The sequence below is a fragment of the Phascolarctos cinereus genome, unplaced genomic scaffold (genome assembly GCF_003287225.1).
Source record: "Phascolarctos cinereus isolate Bilbo 61053 unplaced genomic scaffold, phaCin_HiC Scaffold_5;HRSCAF=322, whole genome shotgun sequence".
NCBI classification, from domain to species: Eukaryota; Metazoa; Chordata; class Mammalia; order Diprotodontia; family Phascolarctidae; genus Phascolarctos; species Phascolarctos cinereus.
Genome location: NW_027555958.1, coordinates 454,977,904 through 454,990,964, shown reverse-complemented (window position 1 = coordinate 454,990,964; position 13,061 = coordinate 454,977,904). Strand labels below are relative to the sequence as shown.

At 50.6% G+C, this 13,061-nt stretch overlaps 1 protein-coding gene across 3 annotated transcripts in view; it reads left to right on the top strand.

The window, feature by feature from the left end:
* Positions 1-13,061, top strand: part of SSBP3 (single stranded DNA binding protein 3) — a 165,323-nt gene that overhangs the window by 131,328 nt on the left and 20,934 nt on the right. Inside the window, exons 6-7 of one of the 3 annotated variants that reach the window (XM_020987834.2) lie at positions 9,585-9,665; positions 10,577-10,636. The exons of 1 other annotated variant lie outside the window; for it this stretch is intronic. In XM_020987834.2, coding sequence (XP_020843493.1) covers positions 9,585-9,665; positions 10,577-10,636 — 141 coding nt within the window. The remainder of the gene's footprint in view (positions 1-9,584; positions 9,666-10,576; positions 10,637-13,061) is intronic. One more of the 3 variants, XM_020987835.2, reaches the window with a different exon arrangement.

The window sequence follows — 13,061 nt, the reverse complement described above, 5'->3', positions numbered from 1 at the left end:
TGCGTTCCCTGGCTGGGTAGAGGCCCACTGCCTCCACCACCCCATCAGGTAGAGATCAGAGGGTAGTGTCTGCTTTCGAGCATGCCCAGCAGGAGTAAATAGGAGCTCATTTCAGATGGAAGGCTCCAGCGGTGAAGGGAAGGACCAGGAAAGACTGCTGCAGAAGGTGAGATTGAAGTGGAGGCCTGAGAGAAGCTCAGAAGGGGGGCGGGGGCTGGAAGCCTCTTGTTGGGGAGCTCTAGGGCAGCTACCAATTTTTCTGGGTGGTCTGAGGTCCCTTCCAGGCTTTGATTCCAAGGGTATCAGCTCTGCCCCCTTATCCCCATGACTTCTCTGAGCTGTAAAGTGAAGGAGGGAGGGGTTCTGCTGGTCTGCTGAGAACTCAGTGAGCACAGATAAATGAATGTTGGCTCTATCCATCTCACAGCACACACACATCCCTAGAAGTAGACGCCAGAAGAGGCAGATTGATGCCTGATGGGGGCTGTCCTAGGGTGAGCTGGGCTGCCTGAGGGCAGGCAGAGGCTGCCAGGGTCCTGACTGGGGGAGGGACGAAGGGGGACCGTTGTTCAGCTAGAGGTTGGACTAGAAGGCCTGAAAGAGATCTCTTCTCGCTCCAAAACTGTGGGATTCTGTGATTGGTTATTGGAGGTCGAAATGATCTAATTGAGCCTCCTGTTTTACAGATGAGGAAACTGAGGCCCAGGGAAATGAAATTACTTGCCCCTGCGCCCTTCTGCTTCACTGAGGCCTGCCCAGAGATTGCTTTCAAACCCCTGAGATCTGGGCCCACCTCATTAAACCTCCCCCAAACCTGGTCATTCCTACCGTTGACGCCAGCTACCTCCGCAGCTTGTGCAGAAAATAAGCCAAGGAGGGAGAGTGTGGAGAAGCCATCTCTGGAATGGAGAGCCTCCAATGTCAGACAAATGCCTGTTTCTTTAGAGTTCTGTGTTACCAGCAAGAGTTTTATTAAGCTCTGCACTGGGGCTGAGGAGACCGACGAGACTGAAATAACCTCTGCCCTTAAGAAGTTTACATTTGAGCAGGCAGCCAGCATCGTTGCTGAGTCTGAGACCTTACAAAGATGGCCCTCCCGATGTTCTTCTCCCCGTGGCGCAGCTAGGGGGTGAAATGTTTCTCAGCCTTTGTGTGGCCTGCATGTGCAGGGGAAGGATGCTGAACTGGGAGTCAGAGAGCCAGGGTGGCAGGGTTGGCCTTGGAGGTCCCTCCCTTACAGGAGCCGAGGCGCAAGCTTTTAGTAGTGATGCTGTCGCAGCATCCAGGTGCCCCTCCCTGTCTCTCTCTGAGAGCCCCCTCGTGGCCGGGGACCCTCCCGTCTGTATGGGACAGGCCCGCTAAGTCCCGCAGCCCAGACAGAACGTTCCCTCCTTGTTTCCATCCTCCTTCTAATGAACGCCCTGTTTGCTGAAAACTGTGATTTCGAAACTGCCCTCGAACCTGCAGAGCCTGGCTATGCTGGGCCCATTAGAAAACGCTCTAGACATCTGGGAAGCCACAACCAGGCTCCCCCAGCGGAGAGCCTGCTATGATTCGTCTCCAGAAGCCTTCAAAACTGGGAGCACCTGGGCCCAGAGGCTTTGATGGACGAACCACCTTGTTGGTTTGGGTTCACCTGTCTGGATAAGTGGATGGGGGAAGGGGACAGAGCCAGGGATTTACCCCCTGCATCAGAAGGCAACCCCGGTGCTTTAGGGTATGTTTATGGCTCTTGGTAAGTGTTCCCTCACAGATAGCTGGAATCTGCCCCCTCCTCCCAGTCTGCCCCCTGGGGCCTAGCAGGACAAGTGTCTGCCACCCCCCCCCCCACTGGCCTTCTCTGTTCGGTCCATTCTTCTTCCTCCTGAGCCAGATCACTCCAGCAGTGGAAAAGGGGGTGTCTGCGGCGAGTTCTGCGCAAGCCTTGCAGGCCTCCTCTGCTCAGGAAGCCCGAGCTGGCCGGATCCATCATCTCTCCCCGTGGCCCATTTCAGACCCGCTTCCTTTCTCCATCCCGACTCCCAGGCCCCATCGGGGCAGAGAGGGGGAAAGAACAGGACAGAAACACCTGCGTTCTCTTTGCTGGTTGGAAATCCATGGGAATGTCTTCAAAACCTGCAGTTTGGTTGTCTGGTCCTGGGCTTTCTGGCCAGGGTAAATGGTCTCACTCCCGGAGGAAGGTTGGAGGGAGGCTTCTGGAGACGAACCATAGCAGGCTCTCCACTGGGGGAGCCCAGTTGTGGCTTCCCGGATGTCTAGAGTGTTTTCTAATGGGCCCAGCGTAGCCAGGCTGTGCAAGTTCAAGGGCAGAGAGCGTGTGCTGGCCTTGAAATTGTAGACCTGGGTTCTAGTTCTAGGTTCCTAGATCTTGGGCTGGATTCCTCCAACCTCCTCATTTTATAGATGAGGAAACTGAGCAAATTACCCAGGGTTACTCAAGATAGTAAAGAGCGATGGCAGAATTCGAATCCAGCTTCTTGGTGTCAAAGGATGTGTTCTTCCAATGTACCATGCTTGCCAATGAGTTAAGGCAGGGCTTGTGCAGAGAATAATAAACTAGGGAGGGAGAGTGGAGGTGTCATCCCCCTCTAGTGAAGAGGCTTGAATGGCAGACAAATGCCCATGTCTTTAGAACTCAGTCAGTGTTAACAAGAAAAGGTATTTTAAGAGGCACTCGGGGCTAAGTGACTTGCCCAGGGCGCACCGCTACTAAGTATAAATGAAAAACTAGATTTGAACTCAGATCCTCCTAACTCTAAGCACAGCGCCCTAGCTGCCCCATCAACAAGAATCTTATTTAACTCAGATGAGAGTGGAACAGTCCTGAAGACTGACCCTCAGTAAATTTCTTCCCTCTTCAGCCCAAGTGACATTCCTACAACAGGGAAGCAGTAGTGTTCTTCTGTGTCTCTCTCTTCTTCTCTCCCTCTTCCCTTCACATATCCTCCCTCCCCACAAAGCCTTCAGTGGCTCCCTATTTGCCCCTAAGATAGAATACAAATCCTCAGCTTGGCTTTTAAAGAAAGCCTAGGCAGCCTAGCTTCCACCCGCTTTTCTTTTTTTCTCTTTTTTTTTGCCAGCTACCTTAACCTCAGTTTTCCTCCTATAAAATGGGCATAATAACCACTGCCTTGCTTAACCACCCAAGGTGGTCAGGTTCAAATAAGTTAGTGGAGGTGTGTCGAACCTGAAAAGTAAGTGAGGTTACATGATGGTGGTACTTTGCTTTTTATTATCATCTGGTTGCTTGAGTTTTTAGCTCCATGGATGGTAGGAAAGGTACAGACAGGCAGTCATGGGCTCTCTGACAGTTCTTTTCCGTTCATCCCACCAGCACTTAGCCATGACTGGAAGGGCTCCGGGCTCCGACTGGTCCATGCTGCCAGACTGCAGCAGGATTGTCTCTGCAGCAGCTGTGTCTGTAAGGCCAGCCTGGCCTGGAGACCTCCTAAGACGGGGAGCTCACTCTCTAGCAAATTCACCCGCTCCTTCACTAGGGCAAAAGGAAAGTCAGGCTTCATTCCACGTCTTGGCTACAAAGGCCAGTGTTTGTGCTCATCAGAGGCAAGGAAGGACTTTTCCACCAGCCTGGAATGAGGATTGTTACCTCACTCTGGGCCTCAGTTTACCCACCTGTGACTTTCCTTCTAGCTCTTACATTCTGTATTCTTAAAAGTGCTTGGTAATCAACAGGCATTTAAGCCAAATGGTTAGCGCCCTGGATTTGGCATCAAGAAGACCCCAGACTTTTACTTAGCTACGTGACTGATCTTGGACAGGTCAGTTAACCTCTCCCAGCCTGAGTTTCCTCATTTGTAAAATCACCATTTCATTCTTACATTTCTATGGTAATGGCACCTACTTTGTCATGAGGGTCAAATACAGTAACATGAAAGTTACTTTGTAACTCAAAACTTACTATAACAAAGGCAATTTGCTGTTGTTGTTATTATTACTATTATTATTGGGTTCAGGTCCTGTGTGAAGTACTGGAGATTCAAAGAAAAAACAAAACCAAGCACTGCCCTCATGGAGCTCCCATTCTGATGGTGGAGACAATGTATCTGTGTTAGAACATACAGGACAAATACTAAGTAACTGGAAAGTTTCCTTAGAAGGAGCAGTGTCAGCAGTTGTGGGGAAAGCAGGAAAGGCTTCCTGGAAGAGGCAGTGCTTGAGCTGAGGCTAAACAGAAGCCAGGACTTCTGAAAGGCCCTGCTGGGAAAGGAGAGCATTCTAGGTGAGGGACCAGCATGTTCAAAGGCACGGAGGTGGGAGATGATGGAAGGTCAGAGGAGGATCAGGTAGGAGTCCTGTATGTCTGAGTTGGACAGGAATCCCACATAAGAAGGCTAAAAATGTTTGGGTGCCAAATGGAAGATTTTGTATTTATTCCTGGGAGCAATAGGAATCATTACTAGTCAGATGGTAACTTGGCAGGAGGGTCTCCAGGGGAGTGCCTCAGGGATCTAGACTGGGCCCTGTGTTTCTTGTGGCTTTTATCATTAACTTGGGTAGAGACAGAGGTAGCGCGCCTAGTGAATTAGCGGCTCCCTAAAGCTAGGAGGGGATGGCCAGCCACTTGATGAGAGTCAGGCTTCCAAACATTCTCAAGAAATTCAATAGGGAGAGAGAGAAAATCTTTGACTTGTTCAGAAACAAGTCAGTTTCCCAAGTGTAAGAGGAGGGAGGCATGGCTAGACAGCCAATCATCTGAAGATCTGGGGGTTTTAGTGGACCACAGGCTCACTCTAAGTCAGGAGGGGGGTAGGGCAGGGGGTAGGATCTCCAGCTGCCTTAAGAGGGTCAGAGCTTCCAGGAGAGTCGTGCTGTCCTCCCTTTGCCCAGTTCAGACCCCATCTGGAGTCCTGTGTTCACTTCTTGGTGACATCATTTAATAAGATAAGCTACAGTTTCCAGTGGAGGGCAGTCTAGCCTCGATGGTAAATCTAACAACAACAATGACGTGTGTGTCAGGCTTTAAACAAAACACTGTACGTATATTATCCTATTTCAGTTCTCACGACATCCTTGTGAGATAGCTGTTGTCCTTATCTGATTGAGATCAGATTTCCTCATGAGGAAACTGAGGCACAGAGCCAGGACAAGGGACTTGCCTAAGATCACCCAGCCAGTAAGACTCCGAGGTGTAGGATTCACACTCGGGGCTTTTCAGGCACTGCCTGGCGCCCTGTGGCAGAAGGGGTTGAGGACGACTGATTTGGAGATCTGGCTGGTTTCTGAAGGGAGCTCCTAAATGACTTGAGGGAGAGAGATTCTTTGTGACTGGCCCCTCAGGGAAGGAAAGAGAGGCAGGGGGCTGTTCTGATCTGCCCTCCAGTGGGCAGGCTCACTGGGTCCATGGACCCTTCCTTGCTGAGGGCAGACATTGATTGGGTCACAGCTCCTGTCATTCGACACCAGTTGATTAGAGAAGGGAACGATATCAGGCAGCCTGGGGAGAATGGGTAGAGTAAAGGTGAGGACCCCTGGTCTGGGGGTCTTCCCAAACCCAAAGATGGCTTGACTTGACAAAGAAGAGGACTCTTGTTCTGGTGAGGGGTCGAGGAAATCCTCTGATGGATAGTCTGAGTCTTTCATAGTCCTCACTTCAGCAACATTGCAGTGAATTAAAACACAGCATTTGAGATCAAAGAACCTGGGTTCAAGTCCTAGTTCTCCTACAAACCAGTATAACCTTGCCTCAGTTTCCTCATCTGTAAGCTGTGCCCTAAGGAGTCTTCTCAGAAATCAGAACATTGTAATGCACTTGATCAGTAGGCCCCCTTAGGACTTTGGAGACACAGATGGACAAAGCCGGAAGGGCCTCCGAGTGCAGAATGTCAGGAGGAAGCTAAGAACGGCAAAGGTTGGCTGGGAGGGAGCCTCTGATCTTATTACTGAGAAGGATAATACGTTTGCACGGCTCTTCACGCTTGACCTCCTGCCGGCCTTGTGCAGTAGGGAAGGCGGAAATGGTCGGACAGACACACACACAGACACACACACACCAGTTCATGAAGGAACAATCAGTCATCAGTATTGATGGCTAATGAGCCTTCTAGCTGAACAGGACTTTGAAAGATCTTGGGAAAATAAGACAGGGAAACAACTTGGTTCAATAGAAGAGCAATGGTAAAGTCAGAAGACCTGAGTTTGAATCCCAGTTCCAAGGTTTGCTCCCCGTCTGTGATCGTGGGCAAATCATTAACCTCCCTGGGCCTCCATTTCTCCATCCTTGGGTTCCACGCTTTTGAGGTCTGCCTGTTAGGAGCTGTCCAGCAGCGGGAAGGACAGTGGTCATCAACGTTGAGCTCGCAGCCCTTGCACATCACAGTATCAGGCTAGAGCTCATCCGCTCTGCCAGGGAGTCTCTGTTGGGCTTCCCACCGTGGGTGTTGTGATTCAATCCCATAAGCATTTATTAAGCACCTACTATAAAGACCCAAAGATGACACTGTGATACTGTGTGGTCTTGGACAAGTCACTCATCCTCCTCAGGTCTCAGTTTCTTCATCTGTACAGTGATGTGTTGGACTGTATAACCCCTGAGGTTCCTGTGACCTTATGTCAAACAGTCCCTGTCCTCACAGAGTCTCCATTCTACTCGGTGACTTTAAGGTCCTTTCCAAATCCCAAGGGGTGGGATGAGAACTCTTGACTTCATGGGCCAGTGCTGATGTGAAAATATGTGGGGAGTCATCAGAGGAGAACTTAAGGAGAAGGTACAGACTGTCCAAGCTGGAGGGGCACCTTCTGGGGCCCTCAGCCTCCCAACAATGAGCATTCATCAATTAGACGCGGATGCTTCTGGCTCCTCAGAATCGAAATGCTCTTTTTCCAGTTCAGAGCCAGGGCTGGTGATGGTCACCTTTAATCTGACTGTGGTGTCAGCTCGTGGCCTGGCCATAGTCACCCACAGGGCTGGCCACCATCACCCGCGTGGTTGGCGGCACACCGCTGCTAAGAGCGTGTTCAGCTGAGGTGTTGGGAGGCCCAAGATGAAGCTTGCTGGCTGGGCCAAATGCTGCTTTCCCTTGCTTTTAATCACTGTTGCTGGACCTCACCAGAAACCTTCCCTGCCTCCCTGGCGCTGCTTTTTCTTTTGGGTTGGTTTTAAATTATCTTGTTTACATTACACCCAAGTTTCCGCTGTACAAAAGACTTGCAGGTGCAAATATGTCCTGCCTTCATTAACTTCCCCTCCCTTTCTAATTTATGTGATTTCAATTTTCCTTCCCTGTACTGTTAATTAGGGGACCCTCTAATCAGTGCCATTATCTCAGTGGTGTTCATGTTTACGAAAGCTGCTAGACAAATGCTTGCAAAATTGCTAAATGGCTAATTAATGTCTGTTAATTAAGAAAATTGCTCATGGTAACAAACCGTGCTGGCAGCCGCTAGAAAGGCGCACACTTGTTGAAATTAGTAACATGGCAGGTAGGGGAACATCTGCTCCGAGGCTCGTTCCTGACGGGAGCTAGGGAACGCCGCGTGCATGCGTGTGCGCGCCGGGGGAACGAACCCACATTGGCTCCCCAGGCGCCCCGACCCTCTGCACACACGCCCTGGCGGTGCCTCTTCAGCCCTTCCTGCCTTTGCTCCTCGTCCCTCCCCGTAGGAGACAGGGCAGTTGAACAGACAGGCCTCCCAGGGTCCTTCTGACTCGTCACAGTCGCTGTTCGGCATCTCTCCTGGTTCGGACCTTCTGTCTTCTATAGGCTTGAGCCCTTGGACATCTGGTGTCCGGTGTCTTGACACTGGTGTGAAGCCCCGGGTTCTGATCTTGTCTGCTGTTTAATCATCTCCCCCCCGCCTCTCTGGGTCTGTTTCCCTCTCTATCAAGAGGGTTGACCCCTTCTGACTCCGAACTCTAGTATGAAGACTCCGTTTTCACATCGCACCTGAGGAGGTGCCTGCAGAGCCCTGTGCTACGGCGGTGGGAGAGTGATGCCCGAGTTCACAGCACGATAGGATCTTATCCCTCAGAAGTCACCTCCATCCCTCTGCATTATTTTACAAAGCATCTGGGTCGTAGTGTGGAGTCCAGAAGGCATCATGAGTTTGAATTCTCCATCAGATACTTGCCAGCTGTATGACCTGGGCAAGTCACCGCTGTCTGCCTCAGTTTTCTCACCTATAAAATGGGGGTGAGGATTATAGCACCTGCCTCCCAGGATCATTGTGAGGATAAAACACCATGTGTAAAGTGCTTTGCCCTCACATCATGTGAGCCAGAGTCAGAGGACCTGGGTCTGAATCCTGACTCTGCTGTCACTGGTCTGGGCTGAATGACATCTGCTCTCTGTGCCTCAGTTTCCTCATCTGTACAATGAGCAGATCAGACCAGATCACCTCTTCATTTCTCTCTCTGCCTTTCGCTTCCTCCCTTACTGCTGCCTTCCTTCTGTTGGCCCTGTAGCATATCAGCCATTTATCCAGTCCAGATCTGATTGGAGGTAGTGGTGTGCACATTGTCTTCTGGAGCTCCCACAGAGCCAGGGCTGTCTTTGCCTTCCTGTGTATTTTCGGCACTTAATGAACATTTGCTCACGTGCTCTCTCTCCCACCCTTTATATAACAAGATCTCTTGACTTGGTTTGGGAGGCTGAGCCCCCTTCTGGGGCCATCTGAAGAGATGGGTGTCCTCCATGGTGCCTCTGCCTCGGTGTGGCCTCTGAGCTCAGCATGCCCACCTCCCTTGGTGGCCACCCCACAATGTAACGTCAGGGCCTGCTGCTCTGTAGGCGGGGGACAGGGCCGGTCTGGGACCAGGGGCGAAAAAGGGAAGGGGGAGGAAAAAACCCTACAGGGGGATCACTGTGCTTCTTAGCCTCCATACATAGTGAGCATGATGGGTAAAGAAGGTGGCTTCTGTGAGCAGTTCATCTTGGGGAGGTTAGCGCTGCTCTTTATAAAGGAGGTCCCCCCTAATTCAGAACAGTTTGTTCATCCCAGACAGAATGTTTCCAGCCACAAGAGTTAGGCTGGATGTATGGGGGGGAGCTGGAGCTGGTCTTTTGGGGAAAAGTGACCCAGCCTGAGGACTCCATCTCGATCTCAATTTCTGGGGGTGGACATCAGGACCACCACCACCACCCCTCACCCCAAAATGGTCCAGTTTTGTGAGTAAGGGGGCCAGTCTGGGTTCAGACCATGTGTCTCTCTCCCCTCTGTTTCTGAGTCTCACCCCAAAGTATTGGTCATGGCAAACTCAGAAAAGGACGCTTCCTGGGAAAGGTTTTCCCCGTATGGTTTGAACAGTGTGGTCTGTTTTCTTTCAATTGCTTGGTTTTTATTTGTTGTTGGGGTTTTTTTTAATCCTTTATTAATGTGTTTGTCAATCTTGATTTTGTTTCTTTTTCCCTTTTAATGGCCAGCCAGCTGGTGATTTTAACGAGCAAACGAGCCCCCATCACTCCACTTCTTCCCCCAACAAAGAGCCAACACGTCCCCCCTTCCAGTCCCCCCCACCTTGGTTGTCTTTTTTTTCTTTGTTTTTTTGTTTTGTTTTCATTAAGCTTTTTTCTGCGCTTCTCCATGTGCTATGATCTATAACCTCCTTCTACTGTCTGACCTCGCAGGGTCCTCCGGGTTCCCAGCCCTCGCCCCACGCACAGCCTGCACCACACAATGCTAACAGCATGATGGGACCCCACAGTCAGGTAAAGGACACTATAGCTCTGCCCAGGGCGCCTGGGGAGTAAAGAAACAAAGAAATGGAAAGAAACCATTGGTTTTTTGCCCCCATCCCACTGAGTTTTGCTCCATTGAGAACAATTCCTTTTAACCAAGAAGACTTTGCAGGAGTTAGCATCTTCCCTCCTTGGCCTTCCTCCCAGCTCTGAGCCAGGCCCTCACAGAAGGACCCACCCCTCCCCACACCCCACCCTGTATGTTTTCTCACTCCCTTTTTGGGGGCTGGGTCCCCCCTTCAGCTGCATACTGCTGGCCTCTCCTCCTTGCTCCCCCGCCCCCGCTCAAAAAGCTTCCTATGGGCTCCTTTCGCGGTAGGCTGTCCCGTTGTGCCCCCTGCCCCCCACCCCTGTCCCCTGGTGGTTCTCATGTGTTCGTATGTGTGTGCGCGTGCGCGTGCGTGTTTGGCTTCAGTTGCGGGTTTTCGACTTTCATTTCAATTTGGTTTTTTGATTTTTTAAAGACCTTTTTTTCTTTTTGTTTTTGTTTTTTTTGCCCTCGCCAAGGGTAGCAGAGGGTCTCCCCATCTGAACCTCTGCCCCTAGCCCAGCTCCCCTGACATCCTTGGTTTATCTCAGCCACCTCTTCTTGAGGCCAGTCTCCAGGCCCAGGAGAATTAAGCCTTAGGGCAAAGCAGCCGGGAGCCCAGAGATCTACTTTCTCTTTGGCGGCTATGACGGTGTGTCCCCCCGCCCCCTGCCCCCCTCTGAAGGTTTTCTGGTAGAAGGAAAGAGGCAGCCACAAAAGAGCAAGTGAGAAAGAAAGCCAAGAGAGAGGTGTTGCCAAGCACACCGTAGCTGGGCCTACCTGATGATCGACTTCTGTTGGTCCACGTGCTCTGAATACAGGCTGTCATTGAATTAATTTCCTGTAATTACAGCCCTTTATGTCACCACGATATGCAGGCGGCCCCAGGCCCCCCATCAGAATGGGAAACCAGGTACGTACGGTACCTCTCTTTGCCTCCTTCCTTTCGCTTGCCGGGGTGGTGGTCGTGGTGACAGTGGAGATGCTGGGGTCGTCTGTCCCCTTCAGCATGGAGGGGAGGGAGAGGGATGGGCACCCATGTTCATCAAGGGAGAGGCAGCTCTCTGTGGAGAGTCCCAGGAGAGAGAGGCAGGGCTTCCCTCCCCCCACCCCCTGCCAGGGGTCATCTGGTCCATGCCTGCATTTTACAGATGGAGAAACTGAGCCTCAAAGAGAAAGAGTGGTGGACAGATTAGAAGTCTAGGGCTAGGAGGCACCTTGGTGGTCATCTGGTATATCCCCTTTATTTCACTGAGGCCCAGAGAAGAAAATTGTCTTTAAATCAGAGATTTAGGGGCAGCTAGGTGGCGCAGTGGATAGAGCACTGGCCCTGGATTCAGGAGGTCCTGAGTTCAAATCCAGCCTCAGACACATTACACTTACTGGCTGTGTGACCCTGGGCAAATCACTTAACCCCATTGTCTACCCTAAAATAAATAAATAAATGGATGAATAAATCAGAGATTTAGAGCTGAAAAAGAATTTGGTGATCATCCTGGCCATGTCCCTTCTGTGGCACATAGTAGGTGCTTAACAGAAACTTGAGACTCTCAGAGAGGGTAAGTGATGTACAAAGTAGGAATCAGAACCGCGAGGGGCCCTGGAGACCATCTGAACCAGAGTTTCTTAACCTGTTCAGTCTCAGGACCCTTTTATGCTCTTAAAAATTGCTGAGGAACTCCATCCCCAAACCTTTTCCAATTTTTAATACAAAAAATACCAATATGTGTGCACATAATTTACCATATTAGAAATAAAGTATCTTAGGAATATTAGGAAAATAGTTTTGGTCTCATCGACTCCCCTGGAAGGGCCTCCAGACTATACTTTGAAAACTGCCTTCTTTTACAGATGAGGAAACTGAGCTACTCAATGTAAGGGCTGGGATTCAAAGCAGGGTCCTTTGACCTAAATCCAAGGCTTCTGTTTGTTTTAGAGGGGAGGATGCAGAGATATCTCCTGAGGACAGGGGACGTGACCCGGGTCACCCAGTGAATGGGTTGGTTTGATTTCTCTCTCTCTCCCATTGTGTCTGTCCATCTCTCTCTCTCTCTCTCTCTCTCTCTCTCTCTCTCTCTCTCTCTCTCTCTCTCCTCTCTCATCTTTCTGTCTCTGTCTTTGTCTCCCACTCTGGCATTAATACCTTCATTCTGTCGCCTTTGATAGGGCCCTGAAGGTCATCTAGTCCAAGCTCTGCATTGTATCAGGTGATGGATTTAGACCTAGTAGAGACCTTAGAGGCTGTGGGGAGCCCATCTCCTTTCATTTACAGGTCAGGAAACTGAGACTCAGAGATGGGGGGGGGGGGCGGTGATTTCCTCAACGCCACCCAGGTCTGTTCAGGTCCTGATTGGAGATCCATTTCTCTGGCCCCTGCATCCCACAGAACGTCAGAACAAAGAATGATGCTGGTCCAGCAGAGAGCCTTGGGGCCACCCTCTACCTACAGAACCCTTCTGCCTTTGAAACAGCGTGGAGTAGTAGTTTGAGCATTGAATGTGGAGTTGGTGGAAGGAAGACCTGGGTTCACATCCTACCTCTGATAGACCATGAGGAAGCCCTTTAACCTCGGTTTTCTCATTGGTAAAATGGGGGGAGGATAAGTGTTAGACACCGGGAAGCGAATGAGAGTTCCCCTATGAAATAAGAAATAGGGAATTTGTGGAAGACTTTAAAAGTAAAACCTCCATATTCCCAGTGGCTGTCCTTAAGCATGGTTTCTGTTTGGCTCTAACGTGTGTTCCAGAGCTCCCCGGGTCCATGGGATTCTAGGCCCACCCCTACACATTTGTCTACCCTCAGGAGCAGCCTCCCAGTGCTTCTAGGGTCTTGTCACTGGGGAAATGCCCTGGTGGGCTGTGTTTGGAGCAGGCAGTTTTATTTTCCTTCTGACAGCTTTTTCATTGATTTGGTAAAGACCTTTTATAGAATGAATGAGTAAAGCTGGTACCAACCCTAGCAATGGCTGATAACGTCTCCTGGTTCCGTAGCCCTTTGAGGATCCAGGGAGCATAGATTGGGGGCTGTCTTATCCAAGCCTCCTATTGACACAGGAGGTAACTGGCCCATGGAGTTAGGTGACTTGCCCAAGGTCTCACAGGTAGTGTCCGTGGTAGGATTTGAACCCGGATCCTTGGGGTCTAGAGTCTAGCAAATCCCTCTGTGTCCACTGACTCCAGAAAGCCTGGGGGTGTAAGGAGGCTTCTCTGAATGAGATCCTGGGGATTTGTGTTGCAAGAAGCCCGTAGGAAGGCAAGCGCCCCCAGACCAAATTCGCCAGACAGATGTCAGGACTAAAACCCAGAGCTCTTACCTCATAGTCTGGGTACTGTAGTGTA